General features: G+C 40.3%; 1 protein-coding gene across 2 annotated transcripts in view; it reads left to right on the forward strand.

Annotated features, from left to right (window-relative positions):
- Positions 1–8,098, forward strand: part of LOC138009439 (RNA-binding protein 5-like) — a 58,396-nt gene extending 50,298 nt beyond the window's left edge. For both annotated transcript variants that reach the window (XM_068856452.1, XM_068856453.1), the window contains exons 23-28: positions 1–10; positions 314–414; positions 2,939–3,005; positions 3,427–3,492; positions 5,678–5,773; positions 7,008–8,098. The exon at positions 1–10 is cut by the window's left edge and continues 65 nt beyond it. In XM_068856452.1, the coding sequence (XP_068712553.1) occupies positions 1–10; positions 314–414; positions 2,939–3,005; positions 3,427–3,492; positions 5,678–5,773; positions 7,008–7,034 (367 nt within the window). In that variant the 3' untranslated portion in view covers positions 7,035–8,098. The remainder of the gene's footprint in view (positions 11–313; positions 415–2,938; positions 3,006–3,426; positions 3,493–5,677; positions 5,774–7,007) is intronic.
- The last annotated feature ends 4,402 nt before the right edge of the window (positions 8,099–12,500 follow it).

Below are 12,500 nucleotides of genomic sequence, written 5' to 3' on the forward strand. Positions count from 1 at the left end.
AGAACGAGAGGTACGCTGTTGTCAACAGAAAACTTGTGATATTGTCTGGGCCGTCAAAGACGATTTTAGCCTTTGTTGCATACCCTTCTTGACCGCGTTGTTCGAGGCAGGCTTTGTTCAAATCCTGTGGCGAATGTCAGTACTCCTGCTCGTTGTCCCTGCCCCCCCCCCCCCCCCCCCCCCCCCCTTACAAAATCTTGGGACTAACTTGCACTTACCATAGCAGATATTTTGAAAATAATACCTGTTGCTTGATGTTGCTAAAACCAGGTCTGGATTACTTAGCTGAATTCGACTCCTTTTTGTTGTTCAGAATAAGTACCGCGATAGAGCTAAGGAAAGACGAGAGAAGTATGGCCAGCCAGAAGCTCAGAAGATCAAATTGCCTCCAAAGCGAAGAGGCGGACCCACAGGGTAAGGAAAATAATCGACCGTGAAGCGCGTTTGAAAATTGAAGAGCAGTGAAGCTGGTTTGTTACTTTGCTGCTCTGCTACTTCAACACCTGGTTAGCACGCTTCGGGTAAAAGGATTCCGTTTGATAATCAATTGGGCGAAATTGTTTAAAGTGGAGTTAACACTTTCGCCCCTCAGGGGTTAGTCCAAGGTTATTATATACTCGACAAAATTGCTCCGTCGCTGTTTCTATAGCAACTTTTGTGTTGCAATCTATAACCTCTATTATTTTTCATTCAAAATATTTCCCCGTTTCTGATTGGTTAAAACCACACGCATAATTCACCATAACCAGCTGCTGTTCACCAAATTTGGAAACAAAGTTCGTCATAGTGAATCAATGACATTAAAAGTGCAGCCCGCTGCAGTTTATTAAACCGATGACGTCAAAATGACGTCAAAAGTGCAGCCCGCTGCAAATAGCCCTTATTCACGATAGCGGCCATGTTGGTTTTCAAATTGTCATGCAAATTATCCATGTGTTATGCTGGGGGGCAAACATTGGAATAACGGCAAATTGCGGAAAATCGGCACGCCGAAATATTGAGTTAACATTGCTAAAAGTACATTTTAGAATTTAGAATTAAGTACCTTTTATAATAATTTTATATCTTTTGATTGCCTCCGACATTTAGACTTTCTACTTCGTTATCTGCTAATTTTTCAGTAAAAAAAAATCGAAGTAACTTGTGCAAGCATTCTGTTTTACTACTTAGGTGATAAACATTCAATGAACATGAAACAAATCATCTGTGTGGTTAAGATGTTCGTTATAACCTCTCGAACTTGTGTTGTTTGCCCCCTCAGAAGTGTGTAGCTAATTTGCATCCAACATGGCAGCTATAGTGAATAAGGTCTATTATTGAACCGTTGACCGAAAAAAACTGGGGACGAGATTGTGTTATTTTTGTTAAGCAGAAAAATGACTGCGAGTAGGTTTAGAAGTTCGAGCGAAGAAAATATTGTGAATGAATAATAAAGCAATTATTGAATTCGGCTTTCGTAGAATATGAAGAATTCTGCAGATCTCGGAGGATGTTATCCACCTCGGCCTTCGGCCTTGGTGGATAACACCCTCCTCGACCTGCAGAATTCTTAATATCCTACTCAGTCTCATTCAATAATTGCTAAATGTACTGTATAGCCTAGTTTTGCATTCGTCCTTGACCAATCAGAAACGCGATATTCTGTTGACGGAGTATATAATAAATGAACATATCAAAGATGACCGACAAAACTCAGGCGTTGGTAAACGGCATAGAAAGAGTGAAACTTATGTTTATAGAATCATACGTTCTTCTTGAAAACTCGACTCTCACTGTAACTATTTATCTAAAAGAAAAGCAATCATTGCAGCATTTTTAACGATACAACTGTGTCAGCAGTTGAGGTGGAGATAGTAAAGGACTTGCCGAGGGCAAGTGCTTTCAACTTTGCGCCAACTCAGCTGTTAAAGTTGCAGTCTTTTTTTGCCGGTGCTTAGCAACGACCTGCCAAACTGAATTGTAAGAAGTTGGCATTCAGAGTAGAGAATATATCGTAAAAATTATGAAGGCGATGATTTATAATAGGGCCTTACGTACCGCCGAAAGCGAGTGAAAATGCGTGAATTTAACAGGGATACTCACAGTAGTCGAGTATGTGCAATTCTCAAGGAAAGTGATGATAGTACTTGAGCAGTTGCAAAAGAAGCCTGAAAAAACCTGGGCTCGAACGGGACTCGATCTCAGAATCCTGTTGAAGCCTGGTTGTTTCCAGTCTTCTTTCGCAAGTGCGCAAGTGCCCAAGTTGCTTCGTTTAACTGCCGTCATTACGTCTACATAACCTCCGTTCCAATATATCAAAATTTCATTTATTATGTAGACAGGCGCGTTTTACTGGAAAATGCACCACTGATAAATAAATACGAAACTACATCCGGGACCCGAGTGGCGTATTTTCCATATCCTCACTTGTGAGGATATTGATGACGTCATTTCCTACCTTTGCATGGTTGTTTGTGCAAACAGTCAGTAAAGAAGAAATGCGAAAATTAAAGAAATTCCTGCCACCTAGCTGGAAGAATTTGTGATAAATTTTATGCTCGGTGAAAAATGGTGAGTAAAACACTCCTGTCTATGTAATAAAAAGAAAATTACACTCTGGCTCGAAGATATGAATTTTATTAGGGCCGTTTATACGAGAGAAAATAAGCCGCGGCTTACATAAGACGCAAACACCCCGTATAAACGGTACAAAATCTACGTTCACGGCTTTCTCAAGCCGCGGCTTATCCTGGCCTTGGAGTTAAAACTCGTATAAATAGTTCCTTTCGCGTATTATGTACGCCGCGGCCAGAGTAAGCCGCGGTTTATTTTCTCTCGTATAAACGGCCCTATTGTCTCGTGTTACTAAATAGGGTGAAATTAATAGGAAATAGAACAACTGAGTGCTAATAAAAATATTGGTAGTCAAATGCGACCAAGAAGTATCTTTTTCAAACAGGACCTACGAACAGGCGCCCCCAGCAGAGCGAATTGGAGCAAGTAACATTGGAAATCAAATGTTAAAGGTATTTTTGCATTCTGTAGTTTCCTGCTTAAATTTGAATATCGATGGCTATTAGCCGAATTGAACATGACCTTAAGAACGTATGTGAAAGAACTTTTTCGTTTTAAGCTCCACTCAATAGACTTTTTTTTTTTCATTGACGTAGTGTTTCCGAAAGATAGCGTGATAAGCCTTTAGAATGTTTTCCTTTGGCTGCACTTGAAACTAAGTCGATGTTGACACAGTTGCCAGTTAAAAAAAGGGTAATAAATCTTGTTGTTGTAGTTGCTCAAACGCAGACAGGCAAAACTCAGTTATGACAGACACCCCATATTATGTTAAACTGAAATAAGCTAGGATAGTTTGATTAGAAAATCCCTACAATTACAATGTCAAGTACATTTTGGTTACTTACTTCTTCTCCTTCGTCGTTTCAATACCAGGCCATGGGCTGGACAGAGGGGAGTGGCCTTGGCAAAGCTGGACAAGGGATTGTTGATCCGATTGAGGTAGGCACCATCTCGACAATTAGTCTTTCTTAGTTGTATAGCGGGACAATAATCCATTTCCGAGTTCATGCCTGCCTCCTCTTCAAAGCGAGTCTAAGTGCGAAGTTTTTCTTATGAAAATTAGTTTTCATTCATTTGAAAAGTAGAACTAATTATGGTCACAAAAACTTCGCACTTAGACTCGCTTTGAAGAGGAGGCAGACATGAACTCGGAAATGGCCTATGATCGCCTAAACATAGTTAAATGACTCAACTATTACGAGTCTCCTACAGCTCAGTGATAGAGCATCCGAACCAGTAATCGGAATGTCGTATGCTCGACTCCTGCAAACGGGCGCTCGGATTTTTTCCGAGTATCGCCGAGGCAGCACCGGTGAACGGTGATATTTCAAAGGTGTAGCTTGTGGAGTTGTGTCATAAAGTGCTACTATGACCAAAGAAGCAATTTTTCTTTTTCGTTTGGATTTCAAAACTATGTTAACTAAGCAGTAACTGGTCGAAGTTTTAAGCCGTGATTTAAAAAAGGAAACCTGTTTATTTTAACTGCAATTTTCCTGTTTAATGGTCCGTTATTACTAACTTTATAATCTAGAGTGAGCTGGATCGAGGAGAAAATGACGTCTAAGACTCAATAGTTTAAGAATGCAGTGCGTGTGTACGCTGCTGAATTAATATGCAGCACGGAGTTTTCGGGCTTTTAGACTTTTAAACTCGTGTTTTGCATATATAATAAGCTGCGTTTACACGCTGAAGTTTTAAACCAGTGAGTAAACGCGTCACTTTTCCCTAGATCCAACCCTCTGAGGTCCAATCGGTCAGTTTGGAACGTGAGTAATGGCTGAAATCCAAAACTTTGGATAAAAATGAAAGCTTAAAATTTTGCCAGCCATACTTTCAAATACTGAAGGAAAAAAAGAAGTGATTTTTTGATCATAGTAGCACTTTAAAAGATAAAGGTATGTTGCGCGGTTTATGAATATGCAGGAAAAGCAGATCTTAACAAGTGTTATTGAAATCCAGAAAGAAAATTGGGGTTTTTTTAAAGATAATTAATCAACAATATATGTAAAAAGCTTTAAAATACAAAGCAATGTATGGGTTCTTTTCCAAATTGACGCTTAACTATCTCTTAAAAATGCATGGATGCATGGTTTCCCCCCATTTTCGTTTTGGATACCGAGAACACTTACTAAGTTGTACTTTCTCCGCATACTTTTAAAACTGTCCGAAAATATCCCATAGAAAACTCCGAGCATCTCGAGATGCGCAGAACGTATGCGCAATAACAGTAGTAGGCACCATCCTTAAACAAGCAGAATAGTGGCATGAACCAAACCAAAAAAGGGGCAGGCTATTGGCTAATTTGCAAAGTGTAGAATTGAACTCGGGTGCACTGTGGATAGATCCACCTGGTCATCGCAGGCAAACCCCATTCCTCCTTTTGGGTTGTGTTTGCTACAATCTTGGACAGATTAAATGGAACATTGAGACCACCCCTCCCTGGTACGTTTTGGCCTTCACGCGGCTTCATCCTTGATTTAGGTTGAAAGATGCATTTCTGTTCCATATTAATCTGTCTAAGATTGTAGGTCTTTCTCGAAAGCGGCTGTAAAGCATTTAACCCTCATGTACATCCAGCGCTCTCTGGCAAACTATTGGACCACATTGTTTTCCAGAAACTACAACCCAACACCGAACAGATCGTGTGATAGAGAATAGAACAGTTCTCAAATGATTGTCCAAAGTTAATACGCGACTGCAATTGCTACGCTTGGTGATTGGTTTAAAAATCTCGCGCCAGTTTATCAACCAATGTGAAGGAAAACCAAACCAATCTTGACTTGTGCGCGCGATTTTTCCTGCGCAAGTTACATGGAATTGCTACGAATTCGGATTGTTTGCACCTACTGTAATCGGTTGTAGTAATTACTTTGGTATTCGTTTTGCGACACTCAATTGAAAACTGCCTATATGAAATTTCATGTATTTGAATTGCGACTATGTAATGCTTAGTGAAACTGATCATCGCAGTTTGTGAAGTTACTTGAGTAGTTGCAGAAAAGCCTGGAAAAATCCAAGCATGAACCGGGACTCGAACCCAGGACCGCTGCACTTGCTTTGCAATCTTGACCTATGAGGCCGTCTGGCAGATGGTCGCGTACACTTTTGTTTTCTTTTTCTTTAGGCAAAGATGCGAAGTCAAAATGCCGGCCTTGGTCTCAAAGGTAGCAACTTTGGGGCTTCTTCGTCGGACAGCTACAAAGATAAACTCAAGAAACTGGTGTGTTATAATAAGTGAAAGCGAAATTCGTATTATGGTTAGGCTTAGAGTGAAGCAAGGCTAGGAAATTTAACAATTGAAATATACCTGACAAAATAAATATGGATGCTCTGGCTATAGTTCATAAATGGATGGGAGGCGCGCTGGCCTCGTGGTGAGGGGGCTCGACTCCGGATCGAGTGGTCCGGGGTCGGGTCCAGGCTGGGGACATTGTGTTGTGTTCTTGAGCAAGACACTTCACTCTCACGTTGCCTCTCTCCACCCAGGTGTATAAATGGGTAGCGGCGAAATGCTGAGTGTAACCCTGCGATGGACTAGCATCCCATGGACTAGCATGGACTAGGACTGGATGGACTAGCATCCCATGCAGGGAAGGGTAATAATACTCCTAGTCGCCTCATGCTAATGAAATCGGAGATAAGTGCCGACCTGATGGGCCTTCTGGCTCGTAAGCAGGGACTTTACTTTTTTAATTTTATTCATAAATGGCGGCCAAAAAATTATTCTTTGCCTTCTCGAGAGCAGCAAGCCTTGCTCTAAAGCAGCATTTCTTTTGTATTTGGTCCATGCAAGCTAGTCTTATTAGCACTAGATCAAAGAAATAATTTATTGGCCGCTATTTATGTATGGGGTCAAAAGGGGCCCCATTTTGAAGAGCCCCTAACCTCTATTTTTTCCTTTGATGAGAAAAATGTATTAACCCTTTGCAAAAATTTTCGTTTACGCATGCGCAGTTGATCTGAGAACGAGCGCGAGGAAGGGCGAGGAAAAACCTTCGATGCAAACAACAGTTCGTGCGGTGATTTTTGCTTTTGAGTGGGTTTTCTGGTCAGTTCACGATATGATGACGTCAGTCACCGGAAGTAACATTTCACTTCCTTAGCAACGCGCGAAAAATCCGTCTGTGGGCCCTTAAAGAGCGCCGTAAAATTTTACAAAACCAAATCATGTCCCACTTCCGAGCTAGTGTGAGGCATTGGTCTTTTATTGACATGACGTCACAAACTGTTTTTGCATTGCAATAATTCGTTCAAACTGGAATGCAAAACATCCAGTGACGTCATTTCAGGTATAGACCCATGCCTCTCTCTCCCTAGCTCGGCTTTTTGTTAGTTTGTATACCACTCAGAGTGGTCGTTTCTTCATTTTGAGTACAATTAGATTTGTGTATCTGTATCTGTGCTTACCCTAAATCATTCCACTCTAATTCTCACTCCTGTTTTGCTCTTCACAGGCTAGATCGCGATTTAACGATGTGTGAACAGATGTCTTGTTCTCTGGACATTTGTTCTTGGTTGAGCGGAAGTAAAACATTTACCGATGGCTTCACTTGTTAACGGGAAAACCGAAAGAGAGCTCTGTTTCCGAAAAACAAATCTATCCAGTACAAGGCTCCTGTATTGTTGTCTTTAGGCTAACGAGTTCCACCGAAGCGTGGCAGAAGGTAGACTGCTAGAAGAGGAAAGGAATGATTGAGCGCGATCTTAAACTATTCTAATGCAGTAGGAATGTGATAGTCCGTTATCCTATTCGAATAGGACCAATTTTGTTTAAGCTGTGTGAATGGAATAGCATTCCCGCCATTCTGCTCTTGATGGCAAGATGATTGGAATAAGCCGAGTTTTCGATTTAAATGGTAATGAGAGAATTTTTTGCACCAACATGCGATGACGTAGTATGCGAGTATGGTACGGTTGTTTTAAAAATTCAACCTAAGAGTCGAGTCCAGACTATTCCGTGCGTTAGTTGTCGCGCCATCACGAGCGGAAACCAGTCCGTTTTCGAATGAAGTGTTTCGCTTTTCATTAGTTCATTCATTCTGAAAATGAAATGTAAATTTATGGTAAAGTTTTCTCAAATGGTGCACTTGTGTTATTCTCTCATTTTGGTGCCCGCACTGGGTTAATAATCTTTTCTCTTTTGTGCATATCCTCAAAAGACGGGTAGAATCGTTTTCGTTTCCAGATCCGCGATCCTTTTGGCCAGCGCCAAAGGATCGCGCCTCTGGAAATGAGAAAGAATGGAGTAGTATTTAATTACCAGCTTGTGAGACTCTTTGTCACAGGGAAGATTATGAACTGGGCTTTGCCATTTGAAGAAAGAGTGCTTAAATTTTGGATGTTTTTGCCGTCGTCATTGATCGAGTTACACTGGTTAATAATGTCAATTGTTATCTTTCCCACTACCGTAAATTAAGCCCCACTTTCCCCTCCCCCCACTTCCTTTTCAGAGGAATAATAGAAGATTTACGGTATTCGTTTGTTCCATACTTTGGAAAAAGTTGTACAAATAACAGATATTTCAATAAACAGCCAAATACCTCTTCTATGGTATCTGTCATTTTGTAATTAAGTATCTGGTGCTGAGATTGCTTGAAAGAAAGTCTGGGTCCGAAATAAAGATATTGGTCATTTTATGGGTTGGAGCGTAGGTATTAGAACGCCTCTCGTTATTGGTTCAGAAAGCAATAGGCACTAAACAGTTTACAACAGAAACATGGGCCTTGGAGTTGCATCTTATACCGGTCCTACGAAATTAGAGGTTGTACAGAGCTTGCGTGGTTTCTGCGATTTATGGTGTTTTGCCAAGTAACCTGGCCTTTTTATGACAACGAGGCTACCCGTGACCTTGCATTGTTGGAGACCTGACCTTCAGCCGAAGCAGGTACCCCTCCCTATGCGTTTCTTCTCTTGGCCTCTGTTCGCCTCTCGAGGGTCGTACTGAAATTTTTATAGCCTGCGTTGTTTCATTACAATTTTGTCGCATCCTGGCCATTGATCGAACAGTAAAGATCCTAGAAAAGGAGGCAAGCAAAGTATTTAGTCTCTAAAACCTTTTTCGCTCGTACATTTTTCCCAATACAGATCATGTGATAATACTCAATAGGTTTTATTTTTGTTCATTAAAAAGAGTGCATGCAGACATATTGATGTTCATTGTACAGTTATTCAGTTTGCGGCCCACTTGTCGCCTTTTTTTTTACTTTGCAAGAGCAATGATCAACCGCAACAATGGCGCTAACATTGGTTGCATTCTTGCCTACAACGCCTGTGGGCTTTGTGAGTCAACACCCGCCTAGCCTAACTGTGTGTGTCAAGTCAATCATTAAAAGGTGGGAGTTTCTCAAAACAGTAGGGGGTCTTCTTGCAGGTGTTCCCTCAGTCTCTTACCCCAGCTTTCGTGCGGCCGGTTTGCGGAAAATCGTTTCGAAGCTCTTCTGTCGAGCAGGAACGCTTGCAACGCAGGCTATTCAGGAACCCTTGGGCATTCTTCACCGATTGCATGTTATTTTGGAATTTCTTGAGATCCTAGGGGGGAGGGGGAGCTTTCAAGTAAAGTGTAGTGCGGGCTCAGGTTTACTTCAACGACCTTAGGAATAGCTCAGAAGATCTTCAAAAGCCTTCAGGACTCTCCAGGTTTCTTCAGACTAACTTCAGAAACTTTAGCTTTAAATGCTTCTACGTATGTTACAATTTTTGCACTTCCTGGTGTTAAATTTGAGCTGTACTGCCCTGTTGTAGTCAATTGTTGTTGTTCTAAAATTATACATACGTCTGTAAATTCAACAATGAAAGCAGATTTATTTCCTTTTTCAAAGGAAATGTAAACAGATTAACATGTGTTTTACCAAGTACTTAATTCCCCTTCCATAATAAATATATAGTTCATTAATCAAATTCATATCCTTCACATCCCTCTTTGATCAGTGGAAACTGCAAATTAACAAGTGATGCACAGAGTTGAAATATGATAGCTGCAAGACAGCGTAAATATGAAGGATTGGAATAAAACTTAAAATCTTAAAGTCTTTAGGCCCAGCATTTGCCCTCTCAATTTAATTTAATTTAATTTAATTTATTTATTTAATTTATTTGAACATGAATTCTGCATTTTGCTTTTGTTGTCCTTGCTTCACTCTCAGTAAATGTGCCATTGTTTAAAAAAGGTGGTATATTTACAGAAACAATATTTGGTACAAGATCCTGTATAACAAAACCTTTTTCTGCTAAGACCATATCTCCAGCAGTAAGGTGATTTGAAAATCCTGATTGCTGCACAATATACATACACTGCAATTGAATAACTATGCAAGATGAAGATTTGTGTAATTTTGTCTAACTTTCATCAACGTTATAAATATTTGGTCTTCAAAGCTGATTGATTGCACTCTCCAACCAGCAAAGTGATTGATGGATTGTTTAAATCTAACTGCATAATTGCTAACAATATGAAACACTTCCTTTGTTGGCAGCCTAGTTTCCATCTTCAAAACATCTTCACTCAATGTTGATACTGTGTAATGTTTTTGTACATAGTCTTCATTTTGGTCAATTATTTCCCTTTTTGCCTGCATGTTTTATGAGTCAAATGAGTCATGAGTCAATGAACTCACAGTCAATATAGCAATAATTTGTTGATTAAGCCCTCCTTTCAGTGATTAGGCCTAAGCACTCTCTGAAATTTAAGCTTTCATTTTATGGTTTAATTAACTGCAATAACTCGTTGACTCATTGACTCATTGACTCATAAATACTTGACACTCTTTTTGCCTGCTCCAAGTCTGCTTCCAGAATAACTTCTTTTCTTGTTGATTCACGTCTCTCCAAATTGTCAGAAGTGCCTCGTTCAAATTCTTCTTTCTTCCTTGCAGCTTCTTTTATTTCTTGTAGCGTCTGCTTTGACTTGATTTTCTTCTTTTTGGCTTTGCTTCTTCTGCAGGGAAAAGTTTGTTTTGATTCCACTCGAAAATCTTTGATTTTTTCTTAGTACTGTGCTAGAAGCCGAGGTTTTTTATCTTGCAGCTTCTATCTCATAAAAACATCTGCTAGCAGGGCAGCTCTCTGATCTGCCTGTTAATAAAGCAACACTCGGTGAGCATTAACAACCACACCAACAGCTCTCGAAGCTAATTTCTATCATCGAGTCAAATGTTAGTTCTTCGCTTCAGGGGAGGAGATTTTAAAGTCGGAGTACAAGAAAGGGCGCCTCAAAAACGATATGATTTATATAAGCTTAAGCTTATGTCAAATACAAGGTGTAACAAATAAACCCACTGGGAACTCGGAAAAATCCGAGCCCCAGATGGGATTCGAACCCACGACCCTCCGTGATCAAGTACGGATGCTCTAACCACTGAGCTACTGGAGACTCTATGCAACGCAAGGGTGAAATGTTGGGTATTTGACTCGAGCTGCATCACGCAGCCACAGAGTCAAATAACGACTGACAGCATAGTTCATAACTGCCTCGCTCAGTCACACATTAAGAGCATCATTGAAATACAGTTGCCTGTATTTCTGTGACCGATGCGGCCAACCAACCCCCAAAGTGAGCGAAAGTGAGACAATGATTAACATATATCAAATACAAGGTGTAACAAATGAACCCACTGGGAACTCGGAAAAATCCGAGCCCCAGATGGGATTCGAACCCACGACCCTCCGTGATCTAGTATGGATGCTCTAACCACTTAAGCTTATGGCCGGTTTACACGGTACGACTTCATTTGTCGGCCCGATTTATCGGCTCGACGACGTCGGAGCGCAAATCTTGCGTATATTTTCACACCCGATCAACGACCGATTCATGGAATGAAAATGGGTCCGATTCCAAACGTCTGTTGCACTGCAGCAAATTTTAATTTTGAAGCCGGGCCGACACTCGGAGAGAAACCGCCATGTCAATCAACGGGTATGCGAGTGGGTAATCAGGGGCACCCAACGAGAATGTACTTGAAAAGCACTTAAACATAGCATTGTTACACGTATTTTAGTATTTAAACGGTGGATATAGGCATATATTTATCCCCTAACAATTTTTTATCTCTTCGGATTTCCTAGCTGAAAGTCTGGTGATCCGAAAATTATAGGGATCAAAACTTACCTTTTCGAAAATTTCAGCCAGAAAAAAGGCTCTAGGTGACCTTTTTATGGTAAAAATCCGTTAAAAATGGGCAATCATACCATTTTTTAGATGTTCGAAAATCCTAGGAGAGGCAGGCAAGCAAGAAATTTTACAACAAATCTTCCGAAAATTCTAGATCCCAAATCGTCTTCCGAACACATATTTTCCGAAAATTGACGGTGGTGTCCCTGGGTAATGCGCAAAAATACTGAAAAAACTAGACGCTCCATGAGCGTAAACTGGGTTACCTGCGGTACGTGTTACATTATTAAATTATTTTGTAATGTAGTGTTCCGTTTTGAGGTTTTTACTTTTTAAAGCTTTGGTAATAAATTCAGTTCAAAGATAACAAAACACACTCTTGAGAGAAACTCACTCGTTTCTTCTTTAAAAGGACTATGTCACTTAAAATGTTATAATCAATGATTTGGAGTGCAGGGATGGCGCAGCGATGAGCGCACTCGATTTGAGTTGCGTTAATTGTTTATTTCAGTTTACAGTATCCCCAATTAGCGCTAGAACGACTAGACACTTGATAAGTTGCTTTCCTTTCCCTTTTTTCCAAAATTCCCAAAAATAGGATGAAACATTGCAAGAACCACTTAAAACTGTTGAGCGGCATAAAAAAAATACTGCAAAAGGAAAGAGACGCATGGATGGACATGAATGTACAAGATTGAAACGGGTTACATTCGGGTAATCTTGAAAAAAGTCACCTGGATAAAGGTCGTTTGTTTCTCAGAATCATTTCGTTTGTGATTTAACGATAATTTTATCGGTAAAGGAATTCCACATTACCATTTCCGAGTTTTAAACTCGTGAT

The sequence above is a fragment of the Montipora foliosa genome, chromosome 7 (assembly GCF_036669935.1).
Source record: "Montipora foliosa isolate CH-2021 chromosome 7, ASM3666993v2, whole genome shotgun sequence".
NCBI classification, from domain to species: domain Eukaryota; kingdom Metazoa; phylum Cnidaria; class Anthozoa; order Scleractinia; family Acroporidae; genus Montipora; species Montipora foliosa.